At 40.0% G+C, this 12,621-nt stretch overlaps 1 protein-coding gene across 6 annotated transcripts in view; it reads left to right on the top strand.

Annotated features, from left to right (window-relative positions):
• LRP6 (LDL receptor related protein 6) overlaps positions 1-12,621 on the top strand; it is a 133,744-nt gene that overhangs the window by 106,689 nt on the left and 14,434 nt on the right. For 4 of the 6 annotated variants that reach the window (XM_085568169.1, XM_085568167.1, XM_021535113.4 and 1 more), the window contains 8 exons: positions 68-279; positions 457-647; positions 4,761-4,970; positions 6,209-6,334; positions 7,695-7,931; positions 9,596-9,706; positions 11,467-11,697; positions 12,471-12,607. In XM_085568169.1, coding sequence (XP_085424295.1) covers positions 68-279; positions 457-647; positions 4,761-4,970; positions 6,209-6,334; positions 7,695-7,931; positions 9,596-9,706; positions 11,467-11,697; positions 12,471-12,607 — 1,455 coding nt within the window. The remainder of the gene's footprint in view (positions 1-67; positions 280-456; positions 648-4,760; positions 4,971-6,208; positions 6,335-7,694; positions 7,932-9,595; positions 9,707-11,466; positions 11,698-12,470; positions 12,608-12,621) is intronic. The other 2 variants (XM_085568168.1, XM_021535114.4) reach the window with 1 other exon arrangement.

Below are 12,621 nucleotides of genomic sequence, written 5' to 3'. Positions count from 1 at the left end.
AATAAAGTTATTCACAGTAGATTAAGATTAAATGTTCTCCTGTGTGTTGTTTCTCTTTCCTTTGCAGAGCCTCACTGTTGTGACAAGTCCAGTTCCCAATCAGAATCTGGATATGCAGCCCTACGACCTGAGCATTGACATCTACAGCCGCTACATCTACTGGACCTGTGAGGCCACCAATGTCATCAACGTGACTCACCTGGATGGGAGACCCATGGGAGTTGTGCTCAAGGGGGATCAGGATAGACCCAGAGCCATTGTGGTGAATCCAGAGAAAGGGTATGTAGGAAAATTCATGCCCTGGGTTTTGAGAATCAAGTTGTTTTCTTGCTGCAGCTAGTTTTCTGTTTGTCAGAATGAAAAACAACTTTGACATTTGTTAAGATGTCTTGGATTTATAGCAAAAATGTGGAATGATCAAATGAACTTTTTTTTCCTCTAATCATCCTGTTCCAGATACATGTATTTCACCAACCTCCAGGAGAGATCTCCTAAAATTGAGAGAGCAGCATTGGATGGAACTGAGCGAGAAGTCCTTTTTTTCAGCGGTTTGAGCAAGCCCATCGCCTTAGCTGTTGATGGCCAGCTGGGCAAGTTGTTCTGGGCTGACTCAGATCTGCGCAGAATTGAAAGCAGTGACCTTTCAGGTAGAGCAGCACCTTAATTCAGTGATTCATTTGTGTGGTGTGGGTGGGGGGAATGCAAAGAAAGGTGTCATCTTTACCTTTCTGCTGTAAACAGTCTATGATTCTAATCACTCCCTGAATTCCCAGCTAGGGAATGTGCATGATTCATGCAGCATGTCTTTACAGTTTCATGACTGTGATTTGCATTATTAATTGCTACATATGCTATTTACTTTGGTTTCTCACTGCAAAACCTTTGTGTAGTTTCACAAAGTTAGTTGATGAATAAATAGCAGCAGTTTTGGAAAGGGGAGAAAAAGGGTTGTTTTTAAAGGCATTGCTTTTGGCGCAGTAATCTGTCAATCAGAGGAAAGTTCCCTGTTAGTGGAAAAATATGTCCTGCAGAGTTGAAGCAGCAGGTGTCCAGGTTACTTTTTTACTTGTCATTTGGGGTGAAAAGATGTGAGAAGGATAGAGAAGATGTAATATCTCTCTGTCCTCAAGCCTTCCTTTTCCAGCTGTGGAATTCTCTTTGCTTGCTCCCCAAGATTGGTTACACTGCTTGCCTAACCTCCTCTATGAATTCATTCAGCCTATTTCACAATGACCTAACAACATTATACAGAAAAAGACAAATAGAGATTGGTGTTCTGTTGGCTTGGAAAGCTGCATTGTTTCGGGAAAGAGAGAGTCCAGCAAGCAACCAGAAGTGGAGCAAGAGAAGAGGGGAAAATTATATGGTCCAGATTGGGTAAGAAAGACAAATGTCTTTCATTTACTAGCCTAATCCAGAAAACTGCTGGATAAGCTCAGCTGCCTCATGTAGCATCAGTACTAATCGGTGATACAGATTGGGCTGGAAGTTGTTGCTGGAAATGACAGTTGAAAACATAAAAGGAGTTATGACAGCTTGCAGTAATGTTTGTGGTAATGTCTTCCACTTATGACATAGTACCTTCATTCAAAGTAGCAGCATGTAACCCTGTTGATACCACTTTGATTTTCAGCCTTTTGTTAAGTTCCTAGAATAAGCTTTTGGTTTGAAAAACAAATAAGCTTTTTGTTTGTTTTTCCTAGATGATTTGAATTAAAGCTCAGTAGTGTGTCACTGGAAAATTTAGGGTCACTACTGAACTATGATATCATGATTGTTTAGGGTTTTAAAATGCAAGACACAACATGAGTTAGTGAATTATTAAAGAACAAGAACAAAAAAAAGTTCTGTGGTGTTGCTTGGTACGTTCCAAGCTGTCCTAGATCCAGGGTTTGCATGAGTAGAGTAACAGGCAGGAGAATATTAAATGTGCTTTATTTCTCTTTGTCAATTATTTGCCTGAAATTAGGACACCAGACAAGGAGATGGGTCCAAATTCTAATTCAGTCTAGGTTTAATCAGTCTGCTTTTTTTTTTTTTTTTCCTTAAAGATGTGGCTGTTGGATCACCAATATTATGAAGTAAAAGTTTTTACTTTACAAACCATATTTCAAAGAGCATGAAGAAAAAAATGTTCCAAAACCTCCCTTGATTTTGGCATTTACAACACAAATAGATTGCTATAATCACCACGATAAATTGCTAACTGCTAAGATGCATTCCTGTGCTTAGGAATGCTGATTCATAAGCTCTTTTGACCCGCAGAGTAATTTTTCTGCATGTTAGCTTCTTAAAAACACTCAGTCTCTTGCTCTGTCAGTTCTGTATATTCCAATACCCATAAAGACAAGGACAGCTAGAATGCCTTTTATGTGATGTAGTTCTTCTTTTCCTCCCTGTCTTTCAGGCATGAAGTTAGGACTTGGTTATTCTGCCCAAATGGGAGATTCTATTGAAGTTAACCAGATTCTTCACATGATTAAGGGTTTGCTTATGAAAAGATGACTGGAATTAGCTCCCTACCATGGAAACTATTTGGAAATTAGTTCTTCTATTCCAGAATAATTAGTGTGATTTGGAAATGTCTAATGATTCTGGAATTAAGTAATTTGGAAATAAAATGAACTATGGGTGTGTATTTATTTGGTTGGTTTTAAATCTTTTTGTAAATGGTATTGCTGGAAAGGAGATGGTGATGCCAGGAGACAAAGCTCCTCTTAATCATGTCTCCCTTTCATCTGACATTCCCAATAAAGGAGACTAGCACCCTTATGAGTCAGCTTCAGGTTTCATTGTTGGTTGATGGAAGAAGGGATTTAATGTCTCAGGTTAGTTAGAAATAGTCAATTACACTTGAGCACAAATATTAAAAAGAAAGATTAAGACATTAACGGAGTGAGAATATTAAGCTTCAGAGCTTTAGGAACATACTGCAAAATGCCATGCTGACTGAGTGGGCATGGCAGAGGAGGGCATGTACAGACTCCATTTGGGTAGGTCAAGGTTTTAGCTTTTGTATTCCTTCCTTTGTATTCCTTGCATTCTGCCCTATTCTCAACTTAACTTTATTTCTCAAGATGCAGGTTTCTGTTTCTTACGTTTTCCTGACAGAATTAGTCATGTTATAGGAGTTCAATAGATAGTTGCAGTTACTTAGGTTGACTTATATCACTCAGTCTATTAATTTCTACATCAGTCTCGGTATAGCCTCCTTCAGAATTCATCAACATCTTTTCTTAATCAGATCATTGCTGGTGTTGCTCCAAAGTGGTAGTGAGAGCCCAGCCTAGCTGATTTGAATTCCCATGTTTTCCTTCAGTTTTTAACACTTAGTAAATGTTTGGAAGGTTACTTAACTTCTGAGCTCTCTGCGTATTTAGTGAAAAGGAGGTAAATATATTTTTTTCATAGCTGAATTTGTTTCTAAGTCATCATAATTGACATAATGTTGATTAAATTCTCAACAAGCAAAAAACCCTTTCGTACTACTAAACAAAGCAGAGAGGGACAGAATTTATTTGAAGTATAAAATCACAAAGTACATATGTCTTCTTGTCCTATATGGTTATCTTGTGTGGCTAAGGTAAATTTTTCCCCCCTGGTATTCAGTTATTCCAGTATATTTGTACAGAACAAAAATATAAAAACTTATGGTAAATGATTCTATGAATGACCAATGTAAAGCTATTGTTTGCTGTAGCAGAAGTGAAAAATAAGCACAGCAGTGAGCTCAGATGTCATAAATACCAGGATTTATAGACAATTTTTTCAGCTTTAGCTTGTATGATCCTGTTTCAGCTTCTCAAAATTGAAGCATATTCCATGTGCTTTGCAAGTAATTTTGTGCTCAGAATTTGATCAACTCACTGAATATTTGACTGTTAATGACCATATCATTGTGTTAAATAAAGAAAGCATGGATTAAGCCTCCCTCCTGAGCCCTCAGGTTTTGACTAATATTTTTGTTCTGTGTGAGTTACAAAGTCCTCACTGTCTTCAGACAGACTTTAGTGATACCTTTAAAACAACTGTTGACTGTGTTCTGTTCATGTGGAGAGTAAACCATGAAATGTGACAGTCACTTTTGACTGTATTTAATGGCAGAAAATCTGGCATAGAAATCAACAACCACTCTTTAGAGGTGTAAGGCCTGCTCCTGGTGATTGCTAAGGAACTCAGGAAAGTAAGTATTTGCTGAAAAGAAAGGAGCATTCACAATTTAGCACTAATAGCTTAGTGAAGGTAACGTAGCTGAAAGAAAAGAACATGAGGAAGTCAAAAGTGTTAATCTATTCATTCATGTGAGAAGTCCTAATTACCCTGCTTTAATTTGGAATTTATATTTTATGGGTTATCTGAAGCCAATAATCCATCTTCTTATTCCCTGTTGTATGGCAAGACAAAGCAATTAATCTCTTGAAGTAGGAAAGAAGAATAAAAGAGGTACTGATTTCCATCACATTGATAAGAGGTTCAAAAGGCTCATGAGAGATGAGCCCCTCCACTCCTGGTGCTTCTTAACTACACTAGATATTTTTTGAGAACAAAAACTCTCTCCTTGGTGAAAGCAGAAAAAAAAAAAATTATCATCTCTCTGCAAAATGCATTAGTCTTGCATCAGAGGATACAGTATTGCCTGGGTTTTTGTAGTAGACTTACCCAGTAGCATAAAAGTAGTGAAAAATAATGGTATGAGTAGTGTAGGAGATGCTTCTGATAGTTTTGCCTAGTTGAACCAAAACACTCTTTCCCTTCTGCAGGTGCTAACCGGATTGTTTTGGAAGACTCCAATATCTTGCAGCCTGTGGGACTAACTGTCTTTGAGAACTGGCTGTACTGGATTGACAGGCAGCAGCAGATGATTGAAAAGATTGATATGACCGGTCGAGAAGGACGTACAAAGGTCCAGGCTCGTATTGCACAACTCAGTGACATCCATGCTGTGAAGGAGCTCAACCTGCAGGAATACAGTGAGTGCAATCCTGCTTGAGGTGTAAACAGGTCCTGTGAGACTCGAGCCAAGAGACATGAGCCTGTTGTGCCTTGTTGCTGATCAACATCAGTGCAGATGGAAGGGGTGAGAAGTTGGTATCTGTGCTGTTAGGTTGTTTCCTTCAGGCACTTGGCAACGGACTGGAAATCTATCATAACCCCAGCAGCATGTTTCATTGCTGATGACAACTTGACTGGTAGTCCCATCCAGGCACCTGGCATTTGAGTGTCTCTAGACACAGTGGAAATGTCCTGTTATCCCTAATAGAGGACTTTCTGGATCATGCTAGTGCATTGCTATTGGGTGTTCACTGTTTAGGCAAGCACAGCTCTCAGGGCCTGTCACTATCTGTCAATGTCTCAGAGGACTGGCTGTCTTGAAGGCAGAGTGAACAATTTTTGGTGGTGGTGTTTCATACTGAAAGTGAATTGACAGAAGAGCAACATTGCATTGCACAAAGGAAGTGTGTATTAAATAGCAATTTGTGTTGATCATGGCTGCACTTTTAAAAATTTTCTGCTTACCAGGCCCTTCCACACACACATGCTTGAAGTGGTGGGAGATGAATGGTTAAAGTAGTGGAGTTGCTGTCATCTTGGAGGAAATAGGCCTGGTTAGTAGGCTGTGTTGCATGCCTTGGAGAAATATGTAGAAAAATGTCTGGGGATGTTTAAAACATCAGTGCAGACTACTACTAGTTTTGTGTGCTATTAATCTCAGTAAGTCTGTCAGGAGTTCCAAGGGAAGTATGTTGTCCTTATTAAACATTAAAATGAAGATAGATATTTATCTAGAGCATGTTAATTTGAGTTTCAGAGATAGAGTAGAAGCTTCAGAATTTATAAATTAGAAAAGTTTATTTTTTAAATGGTCTTTGGTAGAGAAAATGGAGTATCGAATCCAAGATATCTTTTTGTATTACTAATGTGCTATTTGCTGCAGAGAACTAATGTTACCTCACACAAGAAGCAAAATGCTTTGAGTACTGTTCTAGTATGAATTCTTAGAGTAGTTTCAGATCATTGAGAGTTACCAATGTATGCTGTAATTATAGATGTGTGTAAAGGGAGAAATACACACAACAAAATACAATATTAACAGAGATTTTTAATTCATCCTCTCTCCAGGGGGTAGGGGGTAATGAAGAAATTACTGAAAGGTCATAAAATAGTTAGGGATTTCTTATCAGTCCCTGTCTAATTTTTAAAATCCTAGGACAGCATCCGTGCTCTCAAGATAATGGCGGCTGCTCGCATATTTGCATTGTGAAGGGGGATGGCTCTACTCGCTGCTCTTGCCCCGTGCACCTGGTGCTGCTGCAGGATGAGCTGTCCTGTGGAGGTGAGTCCTTCCCAAGTTCTGTTTCACTGAGCTCTTAGCTTCGGCCTTGGGGAGGGTCTCCATCTTCAGGGATGGCTTCTGAACCAGAGGAATGTGACAGTGCACCAGGTGCTGTTACATACCTGTACAGACTCACCTCTTTCCCTCCACCCTCCAGCTAAATTTGCAAGTATTGAGAAGGAGTAAGGGAAGAGGAAAAAGATCCCTAACTGTTGAGTAAGGATTTCTGTTCACCCTTTCTACTTAAGACTCATATTTAAGACTCAAGTTGAATTATTTCAACTTGATTCTTGAATTGTATGATTTTTATTACTTTTTGGTGTCACTTGCCATGTTCTGCCTTTCCAGGTAGTGGTAGATTCTCACATTCTGGCACATTGCATAGTCTGTGCTGTTTTGTACTCCTCTGTTGTCCTCCCCAAGCTCACCCTGTGCATGTCTTTCTGAACTCCAGACCCAGAAAGGCAAGTTGCCTCCTTCCATGGTGATATGGCCATTGTAGCCCATGCCCTGATATCTCCAGGGGTGGGGCTAGAATGGGGGAGAGGACAGGCACTTTGGCGCCACTGGACTGAATGGATTTATTATGCAATCATCTTGCCATTGAGGCGACGTGTGGTCTCACAATGGAACAAGAGCTAACATAATCCAGATATTTTCTCAGAGCAAGTTTAATACCAGGCCAAAAAGCCACAGGAGGAAAGCGGGATTAAAAAAAGGGAAAATATCCACACTTATTTGCTGCCTGAGATTAACAGTTAATGTAGTAAATGTTAAATAACAGCTAACAGATGTGTTGAGGTAGTGGAACTTGACTAGATGGAGCAGTTTGTTTTAAAATAATTTTGACTGAATAGAGCTGTGAAGAGCGCATAACTAGACACTGAGTCACAGTGCATCCATCTGCAGCAAATTACATCCTTTTAACATCTTCTATACAATGACTGTCAAACATGAAAAAGAGGATAAGCCATTGGCTCTGTATACAGTGGTGTGGCAGGAAAAGGTGAGTTGAAGAGTGTGATGACTTTGACTTGAAATGTTACTAAGAGAAAGGTATGACAGTCTGAAGTGGGAAAGGAAGAAACTAATTGTGTTTTGAGTGTGCGTGTTTCTTTGTTCCTGTTGTTCTTCATCTGTCAAGCCCCCATTGATGTGAGCCTGCATCAGTCACATTGGCCTCAAGGTCTGCAAAAGTGGCTGTGAACACAGTGGCTGTGGAAGTGACCTTATGATGTGGCATGTTGTTCATCAGCTGCTTTGATATAGGAAAGCAGCTGAGCTCATGCCCTTACCTGTCCTGATCTGCTGTTTGTTCACCTAGATTTTTAACTTCTGTTTGTTTGCTTGATTTTCAAAGAACCACCAACATGCTCCCCTCAGCAGTTCACCTGTTTCACAGGTGAGATTGACTGCATCCCGGTGGCCTGGCGCTGCGATGGGTTCACTGAGTGTGAAGACCACAGTGATGAGAAGAACTGCCCATTGTGCTCTGACAGCCAGTTCCAGTGTGAGAGTGGGCAGTGCATAGACAGTGCCTTGCGCTGCAACGGGGAAGCGAATTGTCAGGACAACTCAGATGAGAAGAACTGTGAAGGTACGTAGCATACTGCCAAGTGGGATGGAAATGTACCTGTCACAGGGACACTGGGATGAGTACCAGCATTATTGCTGAGTAGGATTTGAAAAGATACAAATTTCTGCTAGTTTTTAAGCTGGTCTGTTAAATATAAGTTATTTCATAACACCATACTTTTGTTTCTCTACCTGTGAAGTGGAAATAAAGAGTGATCTCATCAGAGTGGCTTAAATGTTGTCTGTGAAAAGAACTATCAAAAATGGCATGATTATAAGCTCTAAAAACCTAGTATATGGGGGTGAACTACAAAGTGGAGCAAATCCTTGTCATAGCTTTTTGTGTGCCTTGTACCATGTAAAGGTTTTGGGATTGTTTATTTTACAATACCTGAACAAAATTAGCTTTTCTGAGTAAATGGGAGTGAGAGACAGAGGAGATTTCTGGAGACCTCTTCTTCCTGTAGAGCACAGCAAAAGAGACTATTTAAGACATCTTTACAGAGGGAAGTGCTGTTGCCAGCACAATGAGAATTACATTCATTTTGGAAAGGACAAGTTTTGCTGGTAAAATCCAAACTGCCTCACCACTACAAAACATGAAATCTGAGCAAACTCATCCTTTCCCTATTGCAGATGTAGTGAAGAGTTGTAGGGACAGCTTGTATGCTCGAAAGGATACTTCTTTATATTCTTTCAGTGCATTTTCCTTCCTTGTGGAGACTGTTGAAATGTCTTTAAATCAAGGCTATATTTCTTTCCAAAAGATGTGCTCTAGCTCAAACAAAAACACAGAGCTGAAATTCCCGTGTGCTGAAAGGTGATTATTACCTAGCTGAGATGCTGACATCTGAAAATGTGTTGTGCAAGTTAACTTCCCAGTTGTCATTCACCAACTGGAGATGTCAGACTAGGGACTGTTTATCACCTTCAGTGGTCCTGTTGCTGAGAGTATTCAAGTTCATTACAAATCAGAAAAGCCTTTAGTTTAACTTCTTAATTCAGCTGAAGACAAAAAAGTATTTCTGGATTTATGAGAAACAGGGGGCAAGAATATGTGGGAACAGCAGCCAACACCTTGCCTGGAGTACCTTTTATTTTTTTCAGTGTGCTGGCAAAGCTTGAGTTTTCTATTTTGTCCTCTGTTCCAGTTTAAAAACATAATATCAAGTCAACATATTATCTCATGATTGAGGACTTCTCTGGTTTACAGGAAGAGCAAAAGAACATAAAGAAGGACATTTATCTTTCTTAAAAAAAAATTACTATCAGGGTTTGGCAGATTTATTTTTCATAACTTAATTCTTCTCTCTTATAGTAAATGCTTGGGTTTGTAGATTCTTATAGTAATATTGCAATAACCATGTCCTGGGATAAGTGCTTTTCTTCTTAATGGCCTCTGAATTATTTTAAATGAGGATCACTTTATCTTGAAGTGTTCTTACTGTAAGCAGGCAATAAAGCCCAGGTACCAGTGTGCACTATCCTCAACAGAACACTGAGTCACTTGTTCTGCATGGTTCATGTGAGGGACTTTGTGTGCCACTGGCTCCTTCCAGAAATGAAGCTTGCAGCACTCCAAACTCTCCCAAGATACTCCTGATTGTATGCTTTGGTGTCTTTATTTCTTAATGATTTTCCAGAGAAGTTTCTGATGCTGACTGTTGGTGTGGGGGTTCTTTGCAGTGCTGTGTTTAACAGATCAGTTCCGCTGTGCCAGTGGGCAGTGCATCGGGAAAAGCAAGAAGTGTGATCACAACCTGGACTGCAGTGACAGCTCTGATGAGCAAGGATGTTGTAAGTGTACTGTCTGAGACTGGAGACTTAGCTGCAGTATCCAAAAATTGCTTCTCATCTTTCCTACGAGTTTGATTTTATTCTGCCATGCAGAGTGAATTAGTTGTTCCCAGAATTAATGCTTTTCTTCATAACTGCTGTCATGCAATTAATGCACAATGTGGTAGAACAGAAATAACAAAAATAATTAGTATACTGAAGAAGTAGTTTCTAAGGCAGGGAATGCCTGTTACTTTTCTTCTCACTTTTTTTAAATTTTAAAAGAAGTAAAAGGTTTGTTTTACTATAATGTTTATATGGTGAGTTGGTGCAATGTTAAAAAATCTCTTGGCATAAAGCGTTCATATATAACTTCTCTGCTTCATGGTATTCTCATCCAGAGAATTAATAGCAGGTGCTTTCAGAATCAGAGGAGCACTCTGTTTATAGAGTAAACCTTCTAAAATTTCTTTTTTTTATCTTGAAAGGATGTAATTCTGAGCTTGATTTCTGATTTGTAACGTGATATCCCCGACCTTGAAATCTCCAGGGCTCTACAAGAAAGCCACTGCCTTCAAAATTCCAACTCGAAAGTTCACTTTCGCTGTTGGTGCTTTAAAAGAAATTATAAATAGGGACATCTTGTCTTGTGTTAGAGATCCATATATCACAGCTAGCGCACAAATAATTTGAAAATACAAAGCCAGAGTTGGACCTTTGATCTTAAGAAGGAGTATTAAGAGATGTTCTGTCATGCTACCAAGTCACTAGTGACATTATCACAGGCTTGTGTAGATCCCTTGTGTATGTTCTCCAAATTTTTTAACAGAGGATGGGAAATTGGCCTACCCAGAATAAGATGGCAGTTGTCACCATCCCTCTTTTACTATGATCAGAAGTCTGTTTACTTATCTCTGTAGACTGTGAGAAGTTGGTTCAAGTGTGGGTTTGGTGTTCAGAGAGTAGGAAATGTGTTGAGGTAAAAGCTTTCAGTAATGTCTAAGATGTAAAACACTGACTGGAACAGAAAAATACTTTAAAGTCTGCCTTTCTTGTCAAATTCATAAGCACAGGCAGGGGGTTGTCATTTACTCCTGGAAGTGTCATTGCTTAGAATTGGTCTTGCAGAGAAAGCCACTCATTTTGACTGTTGAATAATTGTTTTGGGCACAGATTCCTCATAAGGTGGCACTTTCAGGCTGATGCTCAGCTGTATCTGTAACCATAAGGGTGGGTCAGATGTGGAATAGTTTAGGTCATTTAATAAACAGCAGCAAACCCCAAATTCATCGCTGCTGAACAGTCAAGATGGTGCACCATAAGTGATTGTTACATTGCTGGGAAAAGAGAGGGCCAGTCTGTTACCCTGATAGCTGAGGTGTGACAAGAAAAGCACAAGAGGAGTCCCCTGCACAGTGTCATCTGGAGACCTGGCTGCAGGTCTTGTTCATCAAGTTCAAAGGAAAGCTCTGCTTGTCAGACTGAAGCCAAGAGCAGGGCCATCATTCCCCCTGCACATGCATGTACTTACTGCTCATTTCCTGTTATTTGTGATCCGAAAAACCTCATGGCATGTTTGGAGGTCATTTTGGAGGCTGCAGGTAGCCCTTATGGACACTCAGAGTCTTAGAACAGACCTGTCCTAGGGCCTGTTTGTTCTTCCCATATATTAATTTGAAAGTTGTTGTCCGCCTACAGAAAAAGAGGAAAGTGGAAAGATGCAAGAAAAATTGATGTTGGTCTAAACTTACATGGTCTGATTTTCTCCTTTTCCCTTTCAGACACAACAGAGGAACCAGCACCACAGCCCAACAACACCATAGGCTCCATCATTGGTGTGATCCTTACAGTCTTTGTAGTGGGAGCAATGTACTTCATCTGTCAGAGGGTGCTGTGCCCACGCATGAAGGGCGATGGGGAAACCATGACCAATGATTACGTGGTGCACGGACCAGCCTCGGTACCTCTGGGCTATGTGCCTCATCCAAGCTCTCTGTCAGGGTCTCTCCCTGGTAAGTAAAGGGGATGATCCTTGTCCTTGGCAGCCTACAGCTGTACTTGAGGATACTGTGCATCTGTGTACAGGAAATGTCTGCTCCAGATGCAGTTCTTGGAAGCTGTGGGACACCAGGACTGCCAAGGCTTGTTGTCATCCTTCTTTACAATCATGAACTGCTATTTTGCCCGTGCTGTTCATAAGCATTTAGGTACTTAGCAGAACCTAAGCTTAAATAAATGCACACACTGTGGATTTTCTTCTTTTGCTACTAAGGAATCCCCTTTTTGGGCTATTGCAGCACAGCAAATTTTCACAACAGTACAGGGTAAAGTTACACAGAGTTATATTAATGGGACTTTAAACATTATGTAATCATTCTTGGTAGGTTTGCAGTCTAAGTTTGTATGCTTGTGAGACTTCTTGCCGAGTCTGTAATGATCAGCCATAACTTTGGTCTCAACTTATTTCATTTAATGATGAACTTTCCAGTACCAGTCCAAGCACCTGATCCTACTGCTGTTTAAAAAGTAAAACTTAACCACAACATGGCACTTCATCTATACGCAGTGCTTCTGTATATATTGATTAAATATGTACTGTAATTTGTGGCTTTTAGATCCAGCAGGCTCCTCTCAGAGCATAATTTGGTTTTAATAACTAGATAATTAATTTTTGGGTTGCAAGTTGTGCTTATACTGCTGTTGTCCTTCAGATTATTTTTTTAAGCTTCCTTTTTTCTGTGAATTGAGCAAGAACTGAATACTGACATACATCTCTGTTCTTCAGGTATGTCTCGAGGTAAATCTGTCATCAGCTCCCTCAGTATTATGGGAGGGAGCAGTGGCCCACCCTATGACAGAGCCCATGTTACAGGAGCCTCCTCCAGTAGTTCTTCAAGTACCAAAGGCACTTACTTTCCTCCAGTAAGTCATTCTGT

This window comes from Lonchura striata, chromosome 1A, assembly GCF_050655825.1.
Source record: "Lonchura striata isolate lonStrDom1 chromosome 1A, ASM5065582v1, whole genome shotgun sequence".
NCBI lineage: Eukaryota > Metazoa > Chordata > Aves > Passeriformes > Estrildidae > Lonchura > Lonchura striata.
The sequence above is the reverse complement of the archived record's forward strand: the minus strand, read 5'-3'. Positions and strand labels throughout refer to the sequence as shown.